General features: G+C 44.3%; 1 protein-coding gene across 6 annotated transcripts in view; it reads left to right on the forward strand.

Annotated features, from left to right (window-relative positions):
* Nucleotides 1-3,235: 3,235 nt before the first annotated feature.
* LOC109864463 (endothelin-converting enzyme 2-like) overlaps nt 3,236-19,907 on the forward strand; it is a 97,087-nt gene continuing 80,415 nt past the window's right edge. The window contains exons 1-2 of one of the 6 annotated variants that reach the window (XM_031797704.1): nt 3,236-3,374; nt 3,957-4,113. In XM_031797704.1, coding sequence (XP_031653564.1) covers nt 4,072-4,113 — 42 coding nt within the window. In that variant the 5' untranslated portion in view covers nt 3,236-3,374; nt 3,957-4,071. Of the gene's footprint in view, nt 3,375-3,684; nt 3,855-3,956; nt 4,114-16,293; nt 16,494-19,907 lie in introns of those variants that run through there. The other 5 variants (XM_031797705.1, XM_031797702.1, XM_020452268.2 and 2 more) reach the window with 5 other exon arrangements.

Genomic DNA, 19,907 nt, shown 5'->3' on the forward strand with positions numbered 1-19,907 from the left:
CACCACCATGATTTGTTTTGCTCAACCTAGATCGAGGTACAGACACGGACTCAATGGGGATACCTGAGCTGACTACATTGACTGTACTAGTGGCACACTCCACCGAGCTGCCTGGCCTGCACCCCATCTCATTGTGGAGCTAGAGGAGTTAGAGCCCCATCTATGTTCATAGATAAGATGAGAGCACCCCTCCAGCTAGGATGGAGTCCGTCACTCCTCAGCAGGCCAGGCTTGGTCCTGTTTGTGGGTGAGTCCCAGAAAGAGGGTCAATTATCTACAAATTATTTTGGGAGGGGCAGAAAACAGTTTTCAACCAGCGATTGAGTTGTGAGACTGCTGTAGAGCTCATCACTCCCCCTAACTGGGAGGGGCCAGAGACAATTACTCGATGCTGACACATCTTTGTAGCTGATTTACGCTGAAGCTATGTTGCGCTTGGTGACCTCTGACTGTTTCATCCTAACATCGTTGGTGCTGACGTGGATAACAACATCCCTATACTCTCTACACTTGCCAGTTTTAGCCTTAACCAGCACCATCTTCAGATCAGCCTTTACGTAGCCCTGCCCCCAGGTAAACAGTGTATGATTGCTGGATGATTCTTTTTAACTCTAATATTGTGAGCAATGGAGTCGCCAATGACTAGGGTATTCAATTTGTCAGAGCTAATATTGTGAGGCTTCGGCGGCTCATACCCTGTAACGGGCAGAGGAGAGACCTGAGAAGGCTCGGCCTCTGACTCCGACTCGTTGCTTAATGGGGAGAACTGGTTGAAAGTGTCTGTAGGCTGAACGAGCGACACCGGTTGAGCATGTTGACAGCATTTCTTTCCAGAAGCCTTGAGAAAAATTGTCTGTCTGTGGGGACTGTGCAGGGGGAATTCATACTACTATCTGTACTAACTGGTGGCACAGACGCTGCTTCATCCTTTCCTACACTTAAAATTGCCCTTGCCTAAAAATTGCATCTGAAGCTGTGCTTGCAACACAACTATCCTCACCATTAGGCAATAGTTCTCCTGTAAATTATGAGTACAGCGACTGTAATTAGATGGCATAGTGTTAATGTTACTGCTTAGCTTTTTTGGCTGGTGGAGGTCCTGTGGAACCATGTCCAGATAAAGTGTCCGGGTTGAAAAAGTTGAGCGAGGAAAAAACTAAGACGTTGGTAAATGTATTAAAAGTAAAAACTGAAAAGTTTGCCAAGTAGCAACAAATATCACAACAGCATGGAGACAAATCCGGAAGTTGAGGGCAGGGGTCCCTTACAGGACATAGATCAGTGATATATTGTAGGCACAGTATGTACGATTTACAGCTGCTCAATAGTTGTTTCGATTGATGATATATTTTACTCATTGATTTAATTTATAATTGTCTTATCAGCCAGTAACCTTACCATCACTGGTAACACTTTACTTGACCCCCAGTCATAATATGTCATAACAGCTGGCATAATTTGTCATTGGTCATAACACTGTCATTATGTCAAATCTGCTCCTGCCACACCCCCTAGTGGACTTCTGGTGTATCCTTGACCTGCAACCATTGCCCCAGTACACTCTCTCTCTCTCTCTCTCTCCACCTCTGTGCATGTGATTGGAGACAGGTGTGCTGGAGTCAGAGCAGATCCCCACCAACTGCAACCCGTTCCATAATCAAGACCTCTACAAATACTCAGTCTCGCCCTTAACCTCCTCGGATACGCCGTGTCGAACAGCGATTTTGGGTTCCAGGCACTTACCTGCCAACATGCGGAAATCCACTGCATGGTGGGAGGCTTCCCGAAGCTGGAATAACTTCCGGGCAGCCTCTCTCCCAAACAATGGAGAATCAAAAACATTCACCTCTGCCACAAACTCCTCCAGACTGAAGCACACGACCGACTGTTGTTCCCACACAGACATAGCCCAGGTGAGAGCCCTCCTGGACATCAGCGTGATGAGGTACGCTATCGTCGACCTGTCCGAGGGGAAGGAGCAGGGCTGCAGCTCGATGAGAGAACACTACACGAGAATCGCCCGACAGGTTCCTGACTCTCCAGCGAAGTGTTCCAGGGGAGGTAAGCGGGGCTCTTGAAAAATCAAGGAGGCCGCGCTGCTAACAGCAGGGTTACTGAGAGGCTGGGAGGTTACTGTCATGGTAGGCTGTCTGACAGACAACCCACGGAATTGCTCCGGTAAAGTGTTCAACGCACAGTCATGGTGTTCGGCCAAGGTCTGGAACCCTTCCATAAGACCACGAAGCAACTCCATGCCTTCCAATGGTGGCTCCTTGGAAGGAGACGGCGTTGTGGAGCTGGTCCGAGTTTGATGGGTCCGTCATGGCCAGTTCGTACTGTCAAGGCTCAGGAGAAGACCCAGACAGTTTCTAATTCACAAAAGTGTCTTAAACACGGGGGGGGGGGGGGGGGGGCAGGAAAACAGGTCAAAGGCAGGCAGGCAAGGGTCAGTTAACAAAGGTTGTATAACAAGGTACAGAATGACAGGCAGGTTCAAGGCAGGCAGAACGGTCAAAAAGGATGGAGCAGGGCGGCAGGGTAGCCTAGTGGTTAGAGCGTGTGACTAGTAACCGGAAGGTTGCGAGTTCAAACCCCCGGGCTGACAAGGTACAAATCTGTCGTTCTGCCCCTGAACAGGCAGTTAACCCACTGTTCCTAGGCCGTCATTGAAAATAAGAATTTGTTCTTAACTGACTTGCCTGGTTAAATAAAAGTTTTAAAAAAACTGGACGCTAGAAAACAGGAACTAGTGACAGACAGGTGCTCAGGAAAAACCACTGGTAAGCTTAACGAAATAAAACAAACTGGCAACAGACAAACAGAGAACATAAGTACAATGGGGAAGATGGGTGACACCTGGAGGGGGTGGAGACAAGCACAACGGCAGGTGAAACAGATCAGGGTGTAACAACTATAGGGGATAGGATGCGATTTGGGACACAGATGGTTTTTAATTAATGCAGTACACCCTTATATATATATATATATGTGTGTAATGACCTCCTAATGTTGATAATCTGTGACCCTGTGTCACCCAATGCATTATTTCTGTACTACAAAACTGCAGCAATTTCAGAGGTTCTTCAATTCACTACAACTGTGCGCTGGTCTGAAGCCAGACAATGCATCTTTGTTTTGGTTTGTAGCCATTGCAGCACTCTTCAATTACTGGCCAGCCACTTACAATATTTGACTGATGCAGTGTATAAATGCTAAAATGTGAGACAGACAGACACACAAGCAAGTTAACAATCGAACATACACACACCTCTGATATTTTGTAGCCTACACTAATTGGAGATGTGCAAGTGGGCCTACTTGAGCCCCAGTAAAATCAAACTTTTTCTACAGGATGTGTAATCGGGTGCATTTCTGTAAGTATTAAAAATATTAGGGTGAAGTCAGTATTTCTTATCTTGGCACACATCTGTTGCCCTTCCCTGTGTAGACTATCTCACCACAGTTCTCTTTCCTAGAATTACCCTTCAGCACCCCAACCCGATGCCTAGCCTACAATAAATGTTTTTGTCTTGGCAACGGAAGGCATGTGTGTGTGTGTGTGAGAGAGAGCGATTTATTGGTTTTCACTTTTGTTTATTATCTATTTCACTTGCTTTCACAATGTAAACATATGTTTGCCATGTCAGTTAAGCTCTTAAATGTAAATGTAATTGAGAGAGAGGAAGGGGTAGAAGGAGGGCGGGGTGTAGTCTGCAGGGTGATTGCGATCTTCCTTCTCGTTCATCCCTGGGTTAGCCGACTGCACGCGTGAAAGGGCTTTTTCTCCCAACGATGGAACATTTTGCTGTAGGCCTATTCTGCTTGCTTTCGAGAGGCACTAGCTTTGGCATTAGGTAATGTTATGCTCTGGCGGGCACAGTCCATTGCGGTCCTAGAGCAACACGGATAGATATTTGTGAGATAGGTTTAGTATATGTCCTTTTGTTGTTCCGCAGGATTTGAGAGAGCGGGAGAGAGATGGCTTCGCGATCCAGCCACTGGAATCGTCAACAGCAGTGGTAGAGAGTCTGTCGCGCTCGCCCCGCCGTCGATGTTGCTGTCTGTTGCACGATGAGCGTAGCTCTGCAAGATTTGCGGAACAACGTAAGTCTGGTAATGATCATATTTGATCATCTTCTCAAACATAATGTTACTCTTCTCATAATGTATTAGGAGAGAGAGCGCAGCGAACTCGCGTACTGTATGTGATCGAAACCCATTGCAATCAATCACCATATTTATTTGATCAGGTTTCTTACAGCTAAAACAATTTACCAGTCATGATTCGAATATGCCTTGTTTATATTCTGCACATGTTATAGGCTATGCGGACAATAATGCTCGAGCAGATTCCCAGGTAGGCTTTGGTCCTCCTCATATCCATCATAAAATACTGTGTTCGGTGCTCACTGCACATGATGGAATTAGTGCGCTTGCTCTTTCCATACAAACGTCGGTATTTTTTCATAATTTATCAAAATTATTTCATAAGAGAAGGTGCAGCCTCAGACACTCATGCTTTTTCCCAGCATAGGACTACATGTTATTTACGTTTAATAATTTGATTGTATATATTTGAAGTTGTTAGAGCACATTGCTTAGTCCAAGGCCCATGGGCTGACACTACCAGTAAATAGTCATAGAAAGGTTGAGGTTTTATTCAGTGTCATCTTGGTGTGGGGCCCTAGGCTTTATCAAACACGGATGGTGTTTGCTACCTCTGGCTACATTATTTAGCGTAGATTAATTGTATTGTGGGCAATTGTAAACAGAGGTGTTTCAGAACCACATTTGCATGGGCTTTAGTGCTGCAGGCTCACACAGTTGTGGAGCTTAGGAGACCCTCGGACTGGTCGGTTGCACTAGCTTATAACTAACCTAGGCCTGACTTGTTTATTTTTAACTTTTCCATTTTGCTTTTTCATTTGTGCTTGGTTTTGAACATAATGTATATGTTTTTTGTCTCGCTACTGGATCTTGTATTTTGTTGACTGGGTGTGCCTTGCCCAGACACTGTTGCCTATGTAGGCATGGACATGATATGGAACTAGAGTAAAGCCATGTAGGCCGTCATTTTAAATAAGAATTTGTTCTTAATTGACTTGCCTAGTTAAATAGAGGTTAAATAAATAAAATGTATTCTACCATGATAACCAACACAGCTGTTGACCGGTAACACAGGATAGGTTATGTAGAGATTCCAGTCTGACAGGCTGTACCTGTTGTTGGTGATGTTGCATTGTGTCGTCACCTAAATATTATCGATGTAAAAATGCAAAAATGTGCATCTGTTAAGTATTGAAACAGTATTATGATAACAAAGTGAGATGTGAAATGTGTGTTGTGATCCAACAGATAAGGCTATCTCGGTCAAATATGGGCTGGATAGTCTCTGTCTGTCATCAAACTGAGAACAGGTAAAGTAGGCCTACTGTATGGGTTCGGTATGGAGGCATATGGCTCTTTATAGGCCTGTCTGTAATGTAGGCCTAAGGAGCTGGAAGAGCGGTCCCCGACCACTGTCCAATATGCCGTGAATCAATTAGTGCCCTGTAGTCCCCGGGGTGATTTCTGAATATCTTCATGATCTCTCTAATGAACATCATTAATAATGCAATCTGTGCACTGGGTCACAGTCGAGCAGGCTGTCACCCGCTAGACACACCGTGCACTAACTCAAAATTAGTTGAAAAAACTGTTACGAGGCCTCTACTGTTCCCAGTACCTTTGTTAAGAAGACCAATGGTATTTACACTGCCTCAAAGGGCTGATCTTATCACACTTTAGAATGTAGGACATCAAAGCACCTCCGGTCTGTCCCGCATAGTAACATGCATAGACATGCACACGTGTGTGTATGTCATGATATGCTTACTCGCACAGGAGTGAGTAACATACGTTTACATACGCTGAACAAAAATATAGATACAACATATAAAGTGTTTCATGAGCTGAAATAAAGGATCCCAGAAGTTTTCCATATGCACATAAAGCTTATTTCTCTTAAACAATGTGCACAAATTTGTTTACATCCTTGTTAGTGAGCATTTCCCCTTTGCCAAGATAATGCATCCACCTGACAGGTTTGGCATATCAATAAGCTGATTAAACGGCATGATCATTACACAGGTGCATCTTGTGCTGTGGACAATAAAAGGCCGCCCATAATGTGCAGTTTTGTCAGACAACGCAATACCACAGATGCCTCAAGTTTTGAGGGAGTGTGCAATTGGCATGCTGACTACAGGAATGTCCTCCAGAGCTGTTGCCAGAGAATTGAATGCTTATTTCTCTACCGTAAATTTGCTCCAACGTTGTTTTAGAGAATTTGGCAGTACGTCCAACCGGCCTCACAACCACAGACCATGTGTAACCACTCCAGTCCAGGACCTCCACATCCGGCTTCTTCACCTGCAGGATTGTCTGAGACCAGCCACCCAGACAGCTGATGAGACTGTCTCAGTCAGGGAAGCTCATCTACATCCTCACAAGGGTCTTGACCTGATTGCTGTTCGGCGTCCTAACTGACTTCAGTGGGCAAATGCTCACCTTCGATGGCCACTGGCAGGCTGGAGAAGTGTGCTCTTTGTGGATGAATCTCGGTTTTAGCTGTACTGGGCAGATGGCAGATGGTGTGTATGCCGTCGTGTGGGTGAGCAGTTTGCTGATATCCATGTTGTGAACAGAGTGCCCCATGGTGGCAGTGGGGTTATGGTATGGGCAGGCATAAGCTAAGGACAATGACCGCAATTGCATTTTATTGATGGCAATTTGAATGCACAGAGATACTGTGACAAGATCCTGAAGCCCATTGTAGTGCCATTCAGCCGCCGCCATCACATCATGTTTCAGTATAATAATGCACGGCCCTGTGTTGTAAAGATCTGTACCCAATTCCTGGAAGCTGAAAATGTCCAAATTCTTCCATGGCCTGCATTCTCACCAGACATTGAGCATGTTTGGGATGCTCTGGATCGACGTGTACAATAGTGTGTTCCAGTTCCCGCCAATGTCCAGCAGTTTCGCACAGCCGTTGAAGAGGAGAGGACAACATTCCACAGCCCACAATCAACAGCCTAACCAATTCTATGTTAAGGAGATGTGTCGCGCTGCATGAGGCAAATGGTGGTCACACCAGATACTGATGGATTTTCTAATCCACACCCCTACCTTTTTTGTTAACGTATTTGTGACCAAGAGATGCATATCTGTATTTCCAGTCATGTGAAATCCCTAGATTAGGTCCTAATTTATTTATTTAAATTGACTGATTTCCTTATGAACTGTAACTCAGTAAATTCTTTGAAATTGTTGCATTTATATAACTTATTATAAGGCTTATGATAATGATATCTCTTTCTAGCAAATTTAACTGATTTAATTCAGGATCATTATGAGATGATGCTATACTATACATGCTTACAATGTGGAGGAAATGCACCCCAAAAGCATTAAAGGGAACAATCCAAGATTCGAAAAGCAACAAAGCCGTCACCCAAACACTGTTTTGTTGAACAGCTGAGGGGGCTGGAGAAATGTTAGCACTCTGAAATTCATAGACAGTTGTATATTGCCTGTATCCGCTACGGATCCGCAGTCAAACGACCACCCCTCATCACTGTCAAACGCTCCCTAAAACACTTCTGCGAGCAGGCCTTTCTAATCGACCTGGGACCTCATCCCGTCAGTTGAGGATGCCTGGTCATTCTTTAAAACTAACTTCCTCTCCATTTTAGATTAGCATGCTCCGTTCAAAAAATGCATAACTAAGAACAGATATAGCCCTTGGTTCACTCCAGACCTGACTGCCATCGACCAGCACAAAAACATCCTGTGGCGGACTGCAATAGCATCGAATAGTCCCCGCGATATGCAACTGTTCAGGGAAGTCAGGAACCAATACACGCAGTCAGTCAGGAAAGCAAAGGCCAACTTCTTCAGGCAGAAATTTGCATCCTGTAGCTCTAACTCCATGGAGAACAAGAGCACCTCCTCCCAGCTGCCCACTGCACCGAGGCTAGGTAACACGGTCACCACTTATAAATCCATGATTATCGAAAACTTCAACAAGCATTTCTCAATGGCTGGCCATGCCTTCCTCCTGGCAACTCCAACCTCGGCCAACAGCTCCGCCCCCCCCCCCCCCCCGCAGCTACTCGCTCAAGCATCTCCAGGTTCTCCTTTACCCAAATCCAGATAGCAGATGTTCTGAAAGAGCTGCAAAACCTGGACTGTACAAATCAGCTAGGCTTGACAATCTGGACCCTCTGTTTCTGAAACTATCCGCCGCCATTGTCGCAACCCCTGTTACCAGCCTGTTCAACCTCTCTTTCATATCGTCTGAGATCCCCAAGGATTGGAAAGCTGCCGCAGTCATCCCCCTCTTCAAAAGGGGAGACACCCTGGACCCAAACTGTTACAGACCTATATCCATCCTGCCCTGCCTATCTAAGGTCTTCGAAAGCCAAGTCAACAAACAGGTCACTGACCATCTCGAATCCCACCGTACCTTCTCCGCTGTGCAATCTGGTTTCCGAGCCGGTCACGGGTGCACCTCAGCCACGCTCAAGGTACTAAACGATATCATAACCTCCATCGATAAAAGACAGTACTGTGCAGCCATCTTCATCGACCTTGCCAAGGCTTTCGACTCTGTCAATCACCATATTCTTATCGGCAGACTCAGTAGCCTTGGTTTTTCTGGTAACTGCCTTGCCTGGTTCACCAACTACTTTGCAGACAGAGTTCAGTGTGTCAAATCGGAGGGCATGCTGTCCGGTCCTCTGGCAGTCTCTATGGGGGTGCCACAGGGTTCAATTCTCGGGCCGACTCTATTCTCTGTATATATCAATGATGTTGCTCTTGCTACGGGCGATTCCCTGATCCACCTGTACGCAGACGACACCATTCTGTATACTTCCGGCCCGTCCTTGGAAACTGTGCTATCTAACCTCCAAACGAGCTTAAATGCCATACAACACTCCTTCCGTGGCCTCCAACTGCTCTTAAACGCTAGTAAAACCAAATGCATACTTTTCAACCGTTCGCTGCCTGCACCCGCACGCCTGACTAGCATCACCACCCTGGATGGTTCCGACCTAGAATATGTGGACATCTATAAGTACCTAGGTGTCTGGCTAGACTGTAAACTCTCCTTCCAGACTCATATCAAACATCTCCAATCCAAAATCAAATCTAGAGTCGGCTTTCTATTCTGCAACAAAGCCTCCTTCACTCATGCCGCCAAACTTACCCTAGTAAAACTGACTATCCTACCGATCCTCGACTTCGGCGATGTCATCTACAAAATAGCTTCCAATACTCTACTCAGCAAACTGTATGCTCTAGTCGGCTGGCCCTCGCTACATATTCGTCGCCAGACCCACTGGCTCCAGGTCATCTACAAGTCCATGCTAGGTAAAGCTCCACCTTATCTCAGTTCACTCGTCACGATGGCAACACCCACCCGTAGCACGCGCTCCAGCAGGTGTATCTCACTGATCATCCCTAAAGCCAACACCTCATTTGGCCGCATTTCGTTCCAGTTCTCTGCTGCCTGTGACTGGAACAAATTGCCAAAATCGCTGAAGTTGGAGACTTTTATCTCCCTCACCAACTTCAAACATCTGCTATCTGAGCAGCTAACCGATCGCTGCAGCTGTACATAGTCTATCGGTAAATAGCCCACCCAATTTTACCTACCTCATCCCCATACTGTTTTTATTTATTTACTTTTCTGCTCTTTTGCACACCAATATTTCTACCTGTACATGACCATCTGATCATTTATCACTCCAGTGTTAATCTGCAAAATTGTAATTATTCGCCTACCTCCGCCTTTTGCACACAATGTATATAGACTCTCTTTTTTTTCCTACTGTGTTATTGACTTGTTAATTGTTTACTCCATGTGTAACTCTGTGTTGTATGCTCACACTGCTATGCTTGATCTTGGCCAGGTCGCAGTTGCAAATGAGAACTTGTTCTCAACTAGCCTACCAGGTTAAATAAAGGTGAAATAATAAAAAAATAAAAAATAGATGCAAGGACTGACCATCCCTGTCATGAGATCAAAATGCTATATTTTTAAACCATATTTTTGAAGCAAAACGCATACACATTGTCATACGTCTCTGTGTGGCCTCAAATAAAGTGTTAGCATTTGCTTTGCTGTGGCCAGTTGAGGGTGTGATGGGAAAGGCCAAGACTGAGTGATGCCTGGAGAAGGAGGCCCTTGAGTGACCTGAACCCGGGGTTTATTAGGGTTGGGTATCCTGTGTGTGCGTGTGTGTCCTGCCTTAGGGCGGTGGGGTGAGCTCCTTCCTGTCTGAAGCAAGACTCTCCATCTGTCCTGGATCCATCGGTAGGGCTGGGGAGGTCATTGGTCTTGTTCTAAATAGCACCCTATTTCCTACAAAGGGCTGGCCAAACGTAGTGCACTATCTAGAGAAAAGGGTGCCATAATTTGAGATTTTACAAAAAAATGTAATAACCCTATGCAGGCTCATCATCAAGACTTGCAAAACACTTCACTTTTGTCGGCTGACTGTCATCCACTTTAGCATGTATCCTAAAGTGGGATGGGGTCTGTTTTCTTTTCCTCTGTTTACTGCTTTTTATTTACATTCTCTCTGACATATTTTAAGTCCTCTTCACTCTCTTCCTCCCATAACATCTCTCCTGGCAAATCTTACTCCTTCCTTGTCATCTGACAACATCTCTCTCTCTCCTCTCTCTCTCTCTCCTCTCTCTCTCTCTCTCTCTCTCTCTCTCTCTCTCTCCTCTCTCTCTCTCTCTCTCTCTCTCTCTCTTCTCTCTCTCTCTCTCCTCTCTCTCCTCTCTCTCTCTCTCTCTCTCTCTCTCTCTCTCTCTCTCTCTCTCTCTCTCTCTCTCTCTCTCTCTCCTCTCTCTCTCTCTCTCTCTCTCCTCTCTCTCTCTCTCTCTCTCTCTCTCTCTCTCTCTCTCTCTCTCTCTCTCTCTCTCTCTCTCTCTCTCTCTCTCTCTCTCTCTCTCTCTCTCTCTCTCTCTCTCTCTCCTCTCTCTCTCCTCTCTCTCTCTCTCTCTCTCTCTCTCTCTCTCTCTCTCTCTCTCTCTCTCTCTCTCTCTCCTCTCTCTCTCTCTCTCTCTCTCTCTTCTCTCTCTCTCTCTCTCTCTCTCTCTCCTCCTCTCTCTCTCTCTCTCTCCTCTCTCTCTCTCTCTCTCTCTCCTCTCTCTCTCTCTCTCTCTCCTCTCTCTCTCCTCTCTCTCTCTCTCTCTCTCTCTCTCTCTCTCTCTCTCTCTTCTCTCTCTTCTCTCTCTCTCTCTCTTCTCTCTCTCTCTCTCTCTCTCTCTCTCTCTCTCTCTCTCTCTCTCTCTCCTCTCTCTCTCTCTCTCTCTCTCTCTCTCTCTCTCTCTCTCTCTCTCTCTCTCTCTCTCTCTCTCTCTCTCTCTCTCTCTCTCTCTCTCTCTCTCTCTCTCTCTCTCTCTCTCTCTCTCTCTCCTCTCTCTCTCTCTCTCTCTCTCTCTCTCTCCTCTCTCTCTCTCTCTCTCTCTCTCTCTCTCTCTCTCTCTCTCTCTCTCTCTCTCTCTCTCTCTCTCTCTCTCTCTCTCTCTCTCTCTCTCTCTCTCTTCCTCTCTCTCTCTCTCTCTCTCTCTCTCTCTCTCTCTCTCTCTCTCTCTCTCTCTCTCTCTCTCTCTCTCTCTCTCTCTCTCTCTCTCTCTCTATCCTTTGTTCGTTGTTTAAACATTCTGCCAGCTCTGCACTGTAGTGCCTGTGATGGACATGAGAGGAGGGGTGAATAGGCATGAGGGCGGTAGTTGTAGGTATGAGCAGGGCCCAAAGTTTTGATATTGACCACATGACCTGACCGGAAACAACTCTGGGCCTCAGTTATATACTATAAGCTTAGGGCCCCATAGAAATTAGGTTAAGAAGTCAATTTTTTTTGTGGCTGGTTTGTCTAGGCTAGTGGAACACCATCACCTTTTAGCACTTATCTGCTGGTCTGCATGGGATGGAATCCTCATCCACCTTTGTCTCACAAATGTCTCCTCACTTCTTTGTCTATCTACACTATCCTGCCTGTGCAATATAATACCTAAAACATACCTAGGGGGAATTACACATTTCGCCTATGTGTGTTGTCGTCCAATATGTATTGTACATGCTACTAAGTAAGTATATGTTCATACACTACCGTTCAAAAGTTTGGGGTCACCAAGAAATGTCCTTGTTTTTTAAAGAAAAGCACTTTATTTTTTGTCCATTAAAATGACGTCATCAAATTGATCAGAAATACATTGTAGACATTGTTCATCTTGAAAATGACTATTATAGCTGGAAACGGATGATTTTTAATGGAATATCTACATAGGCGTACATAGGCCCATTATCAGCAATCATCACTCCTGTGTTCCAAAGGCACGTTGTGTTAGCTAATCCAAGTTTATAATTTTAAAAGGCTAATTGAGCATTAGAAATCCTTTTGTAATTATGTTAGCACAGCTGAAAACTTTTGTTTTGATCAAAGAAGCAATAAAACTGGCCTTTAGACTAGTTGAGTATGTGGAGCTTCAGCATTGCTGGCCTTCTAGGAATTGCAAAGAAAAAGCCATATCTTAGACTGGCCAATAAAAATAAAAGATTACAAGATGGGCAAAAGAACACAGACACTGGACAGAGGAACTCTGCCAAAAGGCCAGCATCCCGGAGTCGCCTCTTCACTGCTGACGTTGAGTCTGGTGTTTTGTGGGTACTATTTAATGAAGCTGCCAGTTGAGGACTTGTAAGACGTCTGTTTCTCAAACCAGACACTCTAATGTACTTGTCCTCTTGCTCAGTTGTGGACCGGGGCCTCCCACTCCTCTTTCTATTCTGGTTAGAGCCAGTTTGCACTGTATTTCTGATAATTTTGATGTTATTTTTAATGGACAAAAAAAAGGGCTTTTCTTTCAAAAACAAGGACATTTCTAAGTGACCCCAAACTTTTGAACGGTGGTGTATAGCCCTTCACATTATTGGATTCGGCTATTTCAGCTATACCAGTTGCTGACAGGTGTATAACATCAAGCACACAGCCATTGCAATCTCCATAGACAAACATTGGCAGTGGAATGGCCTTACTGAAGAGCTCAGTGACTTTCAATGTGGCACCATCATACAATGCCACCTTTCCAACAAGTCAGGTAATCAAATTTCTGCCCTACTAGAGCTGTCCCGGTCAACTGTGCTGTTATTGTGAAGTGGAAATGTCTAGGAGCAACAATGGCTCAGCCGCAAAGTGGTAGGCCACACAAGCTCACAGAATGGGACCGCCGAGTGCTGAAGCGCAAACAAATTGTCTGTCCTCAATTGCAACACTCACGACTGAGTTCCAAACTGTCTCTGGAATCAACGTCAGCATAAGTACTGTTCGTTGGGAGCTTCATGAAATGGGTTTCCATGGATGAGCAGCCGCACACAAGCCTAAGATCACATGCGCAATGTCAAGCGTTGGCTGGAGTGGTGTAAAGCTCTCCGCCATTCGACTCTGGAGGAGTGGAAACACTTTCTCTGGAGTGATGAATCATGCTTCACCACCTGGCAGTCCGACGGACGAATCTGGGTTTGGCGGATGCCAAGAGAACCCTACCTGCCCAATGCATAATACCAACTAAAGTCTGGTGGAATGGAATAATGATCTGGGGCTGTTTTTCATGGTTCTGGCTAGGGCCCCTTAATTCCAGTGAAGGGAAATCTTAATGCTACAACATACAATGATGTTCTAGATGATTCTGTTCTTCCAATTTTGTGGCAAAAGTTTGGGGAATGCCCTTTCCTGTTGACAAAGCATGACAATGCCCCCGTTCACAAAGCGAGGTCCATACAGAAATGGTTTGTCGATATCGGTGTGGAAAATTGACTGGCCTGCACAGAGCCCTGACCTCAACCCCATCAAACACCTTTTGGATGAATTGGAATGCCGACTGCGAGCCAGGCCTAATCGCCCATTATCAGTGCCCGACCTCACTGATGCTCTTGTGGCTGAATGGAAGCACGTCCTCGCAGCAATGTTCCAACATCTAGTGGAAAACCTTCCTGGAAGAGTGGAAGCTGTTTTTGCAGCAAAGGGCAGAACAACTCCATATTGATGCCCATGATTTTGGAATGAGATGTTCAACGAGCAGGTGTCCACATACTTTTGGTCATGTAGTGTATCACTACATGTAGTTCCCTTAATCTTGTAGACTTGCGGACTGTGTACAGTGTGTTTGTACAAGACACCTGGAGAATTGAACACTGTTATTGCACTCACACAGTGGTGGAAAAAGTACTAAATTGTTATATTGAGTAAAAGTAAAGATACCTTAACAGAAAATGACTTGTGTAAAAGTCACCCAGTAAAATACAATTTGAGTAAAAATCTTAAAGTATCTGGTTTTAAATGTACTTAAATACAGTGGTGGAAAAAGTACTCAATTGTTATACTTGAGTAAATGCTATACATCAAATTCCTTATATTAAGCAAACCAGACAGCACAATTTTGTTATTTCATATGTTTTACGGACAGACTGGCACCCTCCAACACTCAGACATAATTTGCAAACACAGTACCCCACCCACCAAAACTACTTAAGGAGTATTTTTATGAAGTACTTTATACCACTGTAAAGGGGCACGAGGGCCTTGAAATTTTCTGTAGAGACGGACATGGTCCTTTTTTCTTATCCGGAATATTCTTCTGATGTCCTCCCCTTTGTCTTTCTTTCGCTCTTTCCTCCAGCCTTCCCTCCTTCCTCCCTGTAGAGGATAGAGATAGAAGAGAAAGAGGAGTAACCTTGAGGCCTAGATCAGTGACGTTATTCTCTCCCCATTGGGAGGACCCTACTGTCTCACTCCCTCTCCCCGTCTGCCCCTCCCTCTCTTAAACTCTCACTCTGCTGTTCTCTTTAATTGATGACGCACTGAAGGGGATGCGTAGGGGTCAGGGGAGGAGAGAAACAGGAGAGAGAGATTAACAGAGAGCGTGTATTTTTTTCAGTGTACACACACTAACAAACAGAGGAATGACATCTGTAATGTGTGTTTGTTGGACTGAGACGGAAAGAGGGAAATGTGTACGTTTGTTAGTTTGAGCTTGTGTCTCTGTGTGTGTGCATTCGCACCAAATTCGTCAGCCTTTTACAGATGCACATCAATTAAAGCATGATAAGCTTAGTGTTCAAACAATACTGGACTACTGTTGCTTATGTAAGATTTTCATGAGTTGTGGCAGCCTCCCTGGTTTTGTTTGTTGTGCTTGTTCATTTACAGTGCTCGTAGTGTGCTCAAGTGGCTAGCTTAATTAGGTCAGCATTTTGTTGTCAGCAGAGAAGAGAATATCCTTTCTGTGTGCGAACAACAACAGTCATGCAGGCTCTGGCTTAACATAGTGCATTATATATGGAATAGCGTTCCGTTTGGAATGCAACCTCTCTGTGGTGGCTGACTGTAACCAGGGAGGGGAGGGGGCGGAGGCCGCCCTCTATGGGTAGAGGTATGGAAATGCAAGATGACTGGCCACTGAACAGATGAATGGCTTGGTACACTCTTAGAAAAAAGGTTTCCTAAAGGGTTCTTTGGCTGTTCACATAGGAAAACCCTTTTTGGTTCCAGGCAGAACTCTTTTGGGTTCCATGTAGAACTGAAGAAAAGGGTTCTACCTGGAACCAAAAAGAGTTTTCCTATGTGGACAGCCAAAGAACCCTTTTAGCTTCTAGATGGCACTGTTTTTTTTTTCTAAGACTGTTGCGCTCCATGGATGAATGGGCATGTTATTATTGTCAGTACAGATACCAAATCTAGGTTTAATATACTCCACAATTTGTCAAATGTTTGCAAGAACAGGAAAACACTGACAAAAAGATGAATTAGCCTTTCTCTTGCCAGGCTTCTATGTATGTCTGTCCTTTGCTCTCTCTCTACCTGTCTGTCTCTCTCACTCTTGGAACTTTTATTTATTTTTAATTTTTTATAATAATGCACACAGAAGCAAGCTTTCCAAAGAAAATGGGCCCCCTCCCTTTCCCCTCTATGGGCTAAAATGACCCATCTTTCTCTGCTTTCTCGACTTCACCTCTCTATCTCATCGTCAATGCTTGTTTCTGTGTAATTCCCCTTTTCTTACACTTGTTCCTCTCCTTTTCTAAGAAGTATATCAAAATCAGTTTTCATCTCACACTGTCAATCCCTATCCATTCTTTGTTTGTTTGTCCTCCCCACCCCCACCTCCTTAGCAGAATCCCGCCTTTCCTCGTTCACTTTCTCCCTCTGTTTTTCATTCGCTCTGTCTCGCTCTTGCTGTCTGTCTGCTTTCTCTTACTCTGTAACTCACCCTCTTTCACTCCCACTGTCTTCCTCCTACCCTCCCTCACTCTTCAATTGCTTTGTGCTCAGTGTTTATAGTCATTCACTAACTGCATAGAGAAGGAGCGAGTGGGAGAGGGAGACAGAGAGAACAAGTGTAAGGACTAACTCTTGAATACTTTATTAAAGGTAAGTAAAAGTGGAAATGTTCTCATTTATCCTTCCATCTCTTTTTTTTCTTCTCTCCTTTCTTTTTTTTCTCTCCTATCTCCCTACTTCTTTCGTATGATTGTTCTAACCTGAGAGAATAAGCTTATTGCCCTTAAACCAGCTGTTCACAGCTGTGCCGGGGTGTGTGTTAGGCTGTTGCTAGGGGCAATAAAAAGTGTGTGTTTGTGTGGGAGGGAGTTGTTGTGACTCTTTGGCGGACTCATTTTCAGAGAGAAGAGAGAGAGGTCACGAATTGAAGAAAAGAGGAAAGGGAGATTGCTGAACCCTGACTTCCGTTTCTAAGTCGCTAGTGAGCAGCGTGCGTGTGTGTGTGTTTGTGAGCAGCGCTCTGCTCTCCAGTCCTCATAGATAAAGGGGTTTGAAAAGGTACAGGATATGGATCCTCGCACGTGCACACACACACACACATACATATATGCACATCCACACAGAAACGCACAGTACCTTTTGAGGGTCCAGTGTGAGTGTCTGTGAAGGTCAAACACTAAAGTGGTGAGAGAGGGACAGGGAGTGTGTTTGCTCTGAGATGTAAGCAAAGAGAGGGACATTATTTACTTACTGCTTCTAAGGACAAAATCGGCCCACAGCTGGCTGCAGGTGTGTGTGTATTTATGTTGGTGATGCAAGGGACAGATTGTTTCGTGCTGATGTTTGTTGCAGTATAACTGTTTACACTAAAATATTGACAAAACCATCAACTTGAAGTCGGGGCAAGAAATAATCGATCCTAAAGTTTAAGACAGATTCTAAAGCCTTTTCGTTTATTTATGTTAGAGTTCCTGTTTTGTGCTGCTTTGTTTATGTCTGATGTATTTGCCGTTCTCACTATTGACTTTAAACGTCTTATTTAGATAAGCTGAAAGAGACATTTTTGGCATGTTGTCATATAATGTGGGTTGTTACAGATCCAATATCAGAGGTAAAAGGTCAGTTTCCTGACAGTGTTTCTAATTCAATGGCCCTGCCTGTTTCCCCTAGGTACAGATCAGCAACCGTTCAGATGTTCCCAGGGTGCAGTGTCTGTTTGGTTTGTTATCTCACTGTAGCAGAGGCTAGTGTGTGTTTTCCTTTACTTGTGGAGACCAGAAGTCACCACAAGAATAGTAAAAAAAATACAAATTGGACCAGCTGGGGACATTTTGTTAGTCCCCACAACGTCAAATGCTATTTCTTAGGGTTAAGGTTAGAATTACAGTACCAGTCAAAAGTTTGGACACACCTACTCATTGGGCTCCCGAGTGGCACAGCGGTCTAAGGCACTGCATCTCAGTGCTTGAGACGTCACTACATACACCCTGGTTCGATTCTAGGCTGTATCACAACTGGCCGTGATTGGGAGTCCCATAGATTGGCCCAGCATCATCTGGGTTTGGCTGGTGTAGCCTGTCATTGTAAGTAAGAATTTCTTCTTAACTGACTTGTCTAGTTAAATAAAGGTGACAATTAAAAAGAAATTGTGAAGAAATCAAAACTATGAAATAACACATGGAATAATGTAGTAACAAAAATGTGTTAAACATAAAAATATATTTGAGATTCTTCAAAGTAGCCAACCTTTTCCTTGATGACAGCTTTGCACACTCTTAGCATTCCAACTAACAGGTGTGCCTTATGTAAAAGTACATTTGTGGAATTTCTTTCCTTCTTAATGCGTTTCAGCCAATCAATTGTGTTGTGACAATGTAAGGGTGTTATACAGAAGATGGTCTTTTACCAAATAGGACTAAGTCCATATTATAGCAAGAACAGCTCAAATAAGCAAGTGCAGTCGTAAAACCAATGCAATGTTGGAACTGGCTCTCATGACGACCGCCACAGGAAAGGAAGACCCAGAGTTACTGCTGCATAGGATAAGTTAGTTACCAGCCTCAGAAATTGCAGCCCAAATAAATGCTTCACAGAGTTCAAGTAACAGACACATCTTAACATCAACTGTTCAGAGAAGACTGAGTGAATCAAACCATGGTTTGGGATGAGTTGGACCAAATATTGCTACTCTGAGGAATCTAAAATATATTTTGATTTGTTTAACACTTTTTTGGTCACTACATGATTACATATGTGTTATTTCATCTTCACAACTATTATGATGTCTTCACTATTATTTGACATAGTAGAAAAACCATTTAATTAATAAGTGTGTCCTAACTTTTGACTGGTACTGTAGGGTTAGGAGCTAGGGTTAATTTTAGGGTTCGGGCAAGGGTACGGTTAGGGTTATGGAAAAATAGGATTTTGAATGGGGCTGAATTGTGTCCCCACAAGGTTAGTTGGTCAAGACTTTGTGTGTGTGCATGCGCTGTGACCCCAGAGACCTAGAGTTGCATCCTAAATGACTCCCTAGTAGTGCGTCTGGTCAAAAGTAGTGTACTATGTAGGGAATAGGGTGCCATTTGGGACGCATTCCCGGTCTCTGCTGATTTAAGGAAGATCACCTGACCTCTGATCTCAGCTTTCAAGACACCTCGAGGGACAGTGAAACACACCCTGGTGACAGGAATTTATCTGTGGACTTCTTTAACTATTCCTGTGGGGACCAGAAGTAAAGAAACAAAAATTTGACCAACTCGAGGTCAAATTCTATTTCTAGAGGGTTTAGGGTTAAAGTTAGAATTAGTGTTAGGGGTTGAATTACATTAAGGTTTAGGACCTGGGTTAGGTTTTTGGGTTAAGGCTAGGGTTATGGGTTAGGAAAAATAGGATTTTGAATGGGATTGAATTGTGTGTGTGTGTGCGCTGAGTAATCCCCAGATGCAGCACTGACCCTCTCCATTCACAGCTGACAGGGATGAGCATCTGGAAAATGTCACTCACTTCTTCCTTTAATGAGCAAACTGTGTCAATGTGGATCTGTGTGTGTGACTATTTTACCATTGTGTGCATGTGTGGGACTATATATCCTCTTAGATTTTCGGGACCATCAAGGTTCTGGTACCGGTTCTGACTTACATTTTCGCTTATAAACTGGTATTTGGATACCATAGATCGAAATGGCTTGCATTGAGCGATAGCCCTGATTCTCACAGACACTGCCTGTGTGAAGCAGGATGTGAAATCTGACACCATTTTAAGCTGGGATGTCCCTCCTAGCATTTAATTCGCTATTCTGACTGTCCATCAACTCCTGGCTGATCAATACATCACACCAACTAACAATGCATATGCCTGGAATCCTTACATCGTAATGCAGCAGGATAGAGTGGTTTCAACACTAGCACATTCAGAGATTGATTTGTAGCCAGTAATCAAAAATTATTAATAGATTTTTTAACAAATAGAAAGTGCTATGTGCCATAGATGGACAATATTATTATGAGATGAAAGGTGAGTTCCTAACGAGTTCAGTGATCCAAGCTAGAGCTCTGTGAGACA

The sequence above is a fragment of the Oncorhynchus kisutch genome, linkage group LG19 (genome assembly GCF_002021735.2).
Source record: "Oncorhynchus kisutch isolate 150728-3 linkage group LG19, Okis_V2, whole genome shotgun sequence".
NCBI classification, from domain to species: Eukaryota; Metazoa; Chordata; class Actinopteri; order Salmoniformes; family Salmonidae; genus Oncorhynchus; species Oncorhynchus kisutch.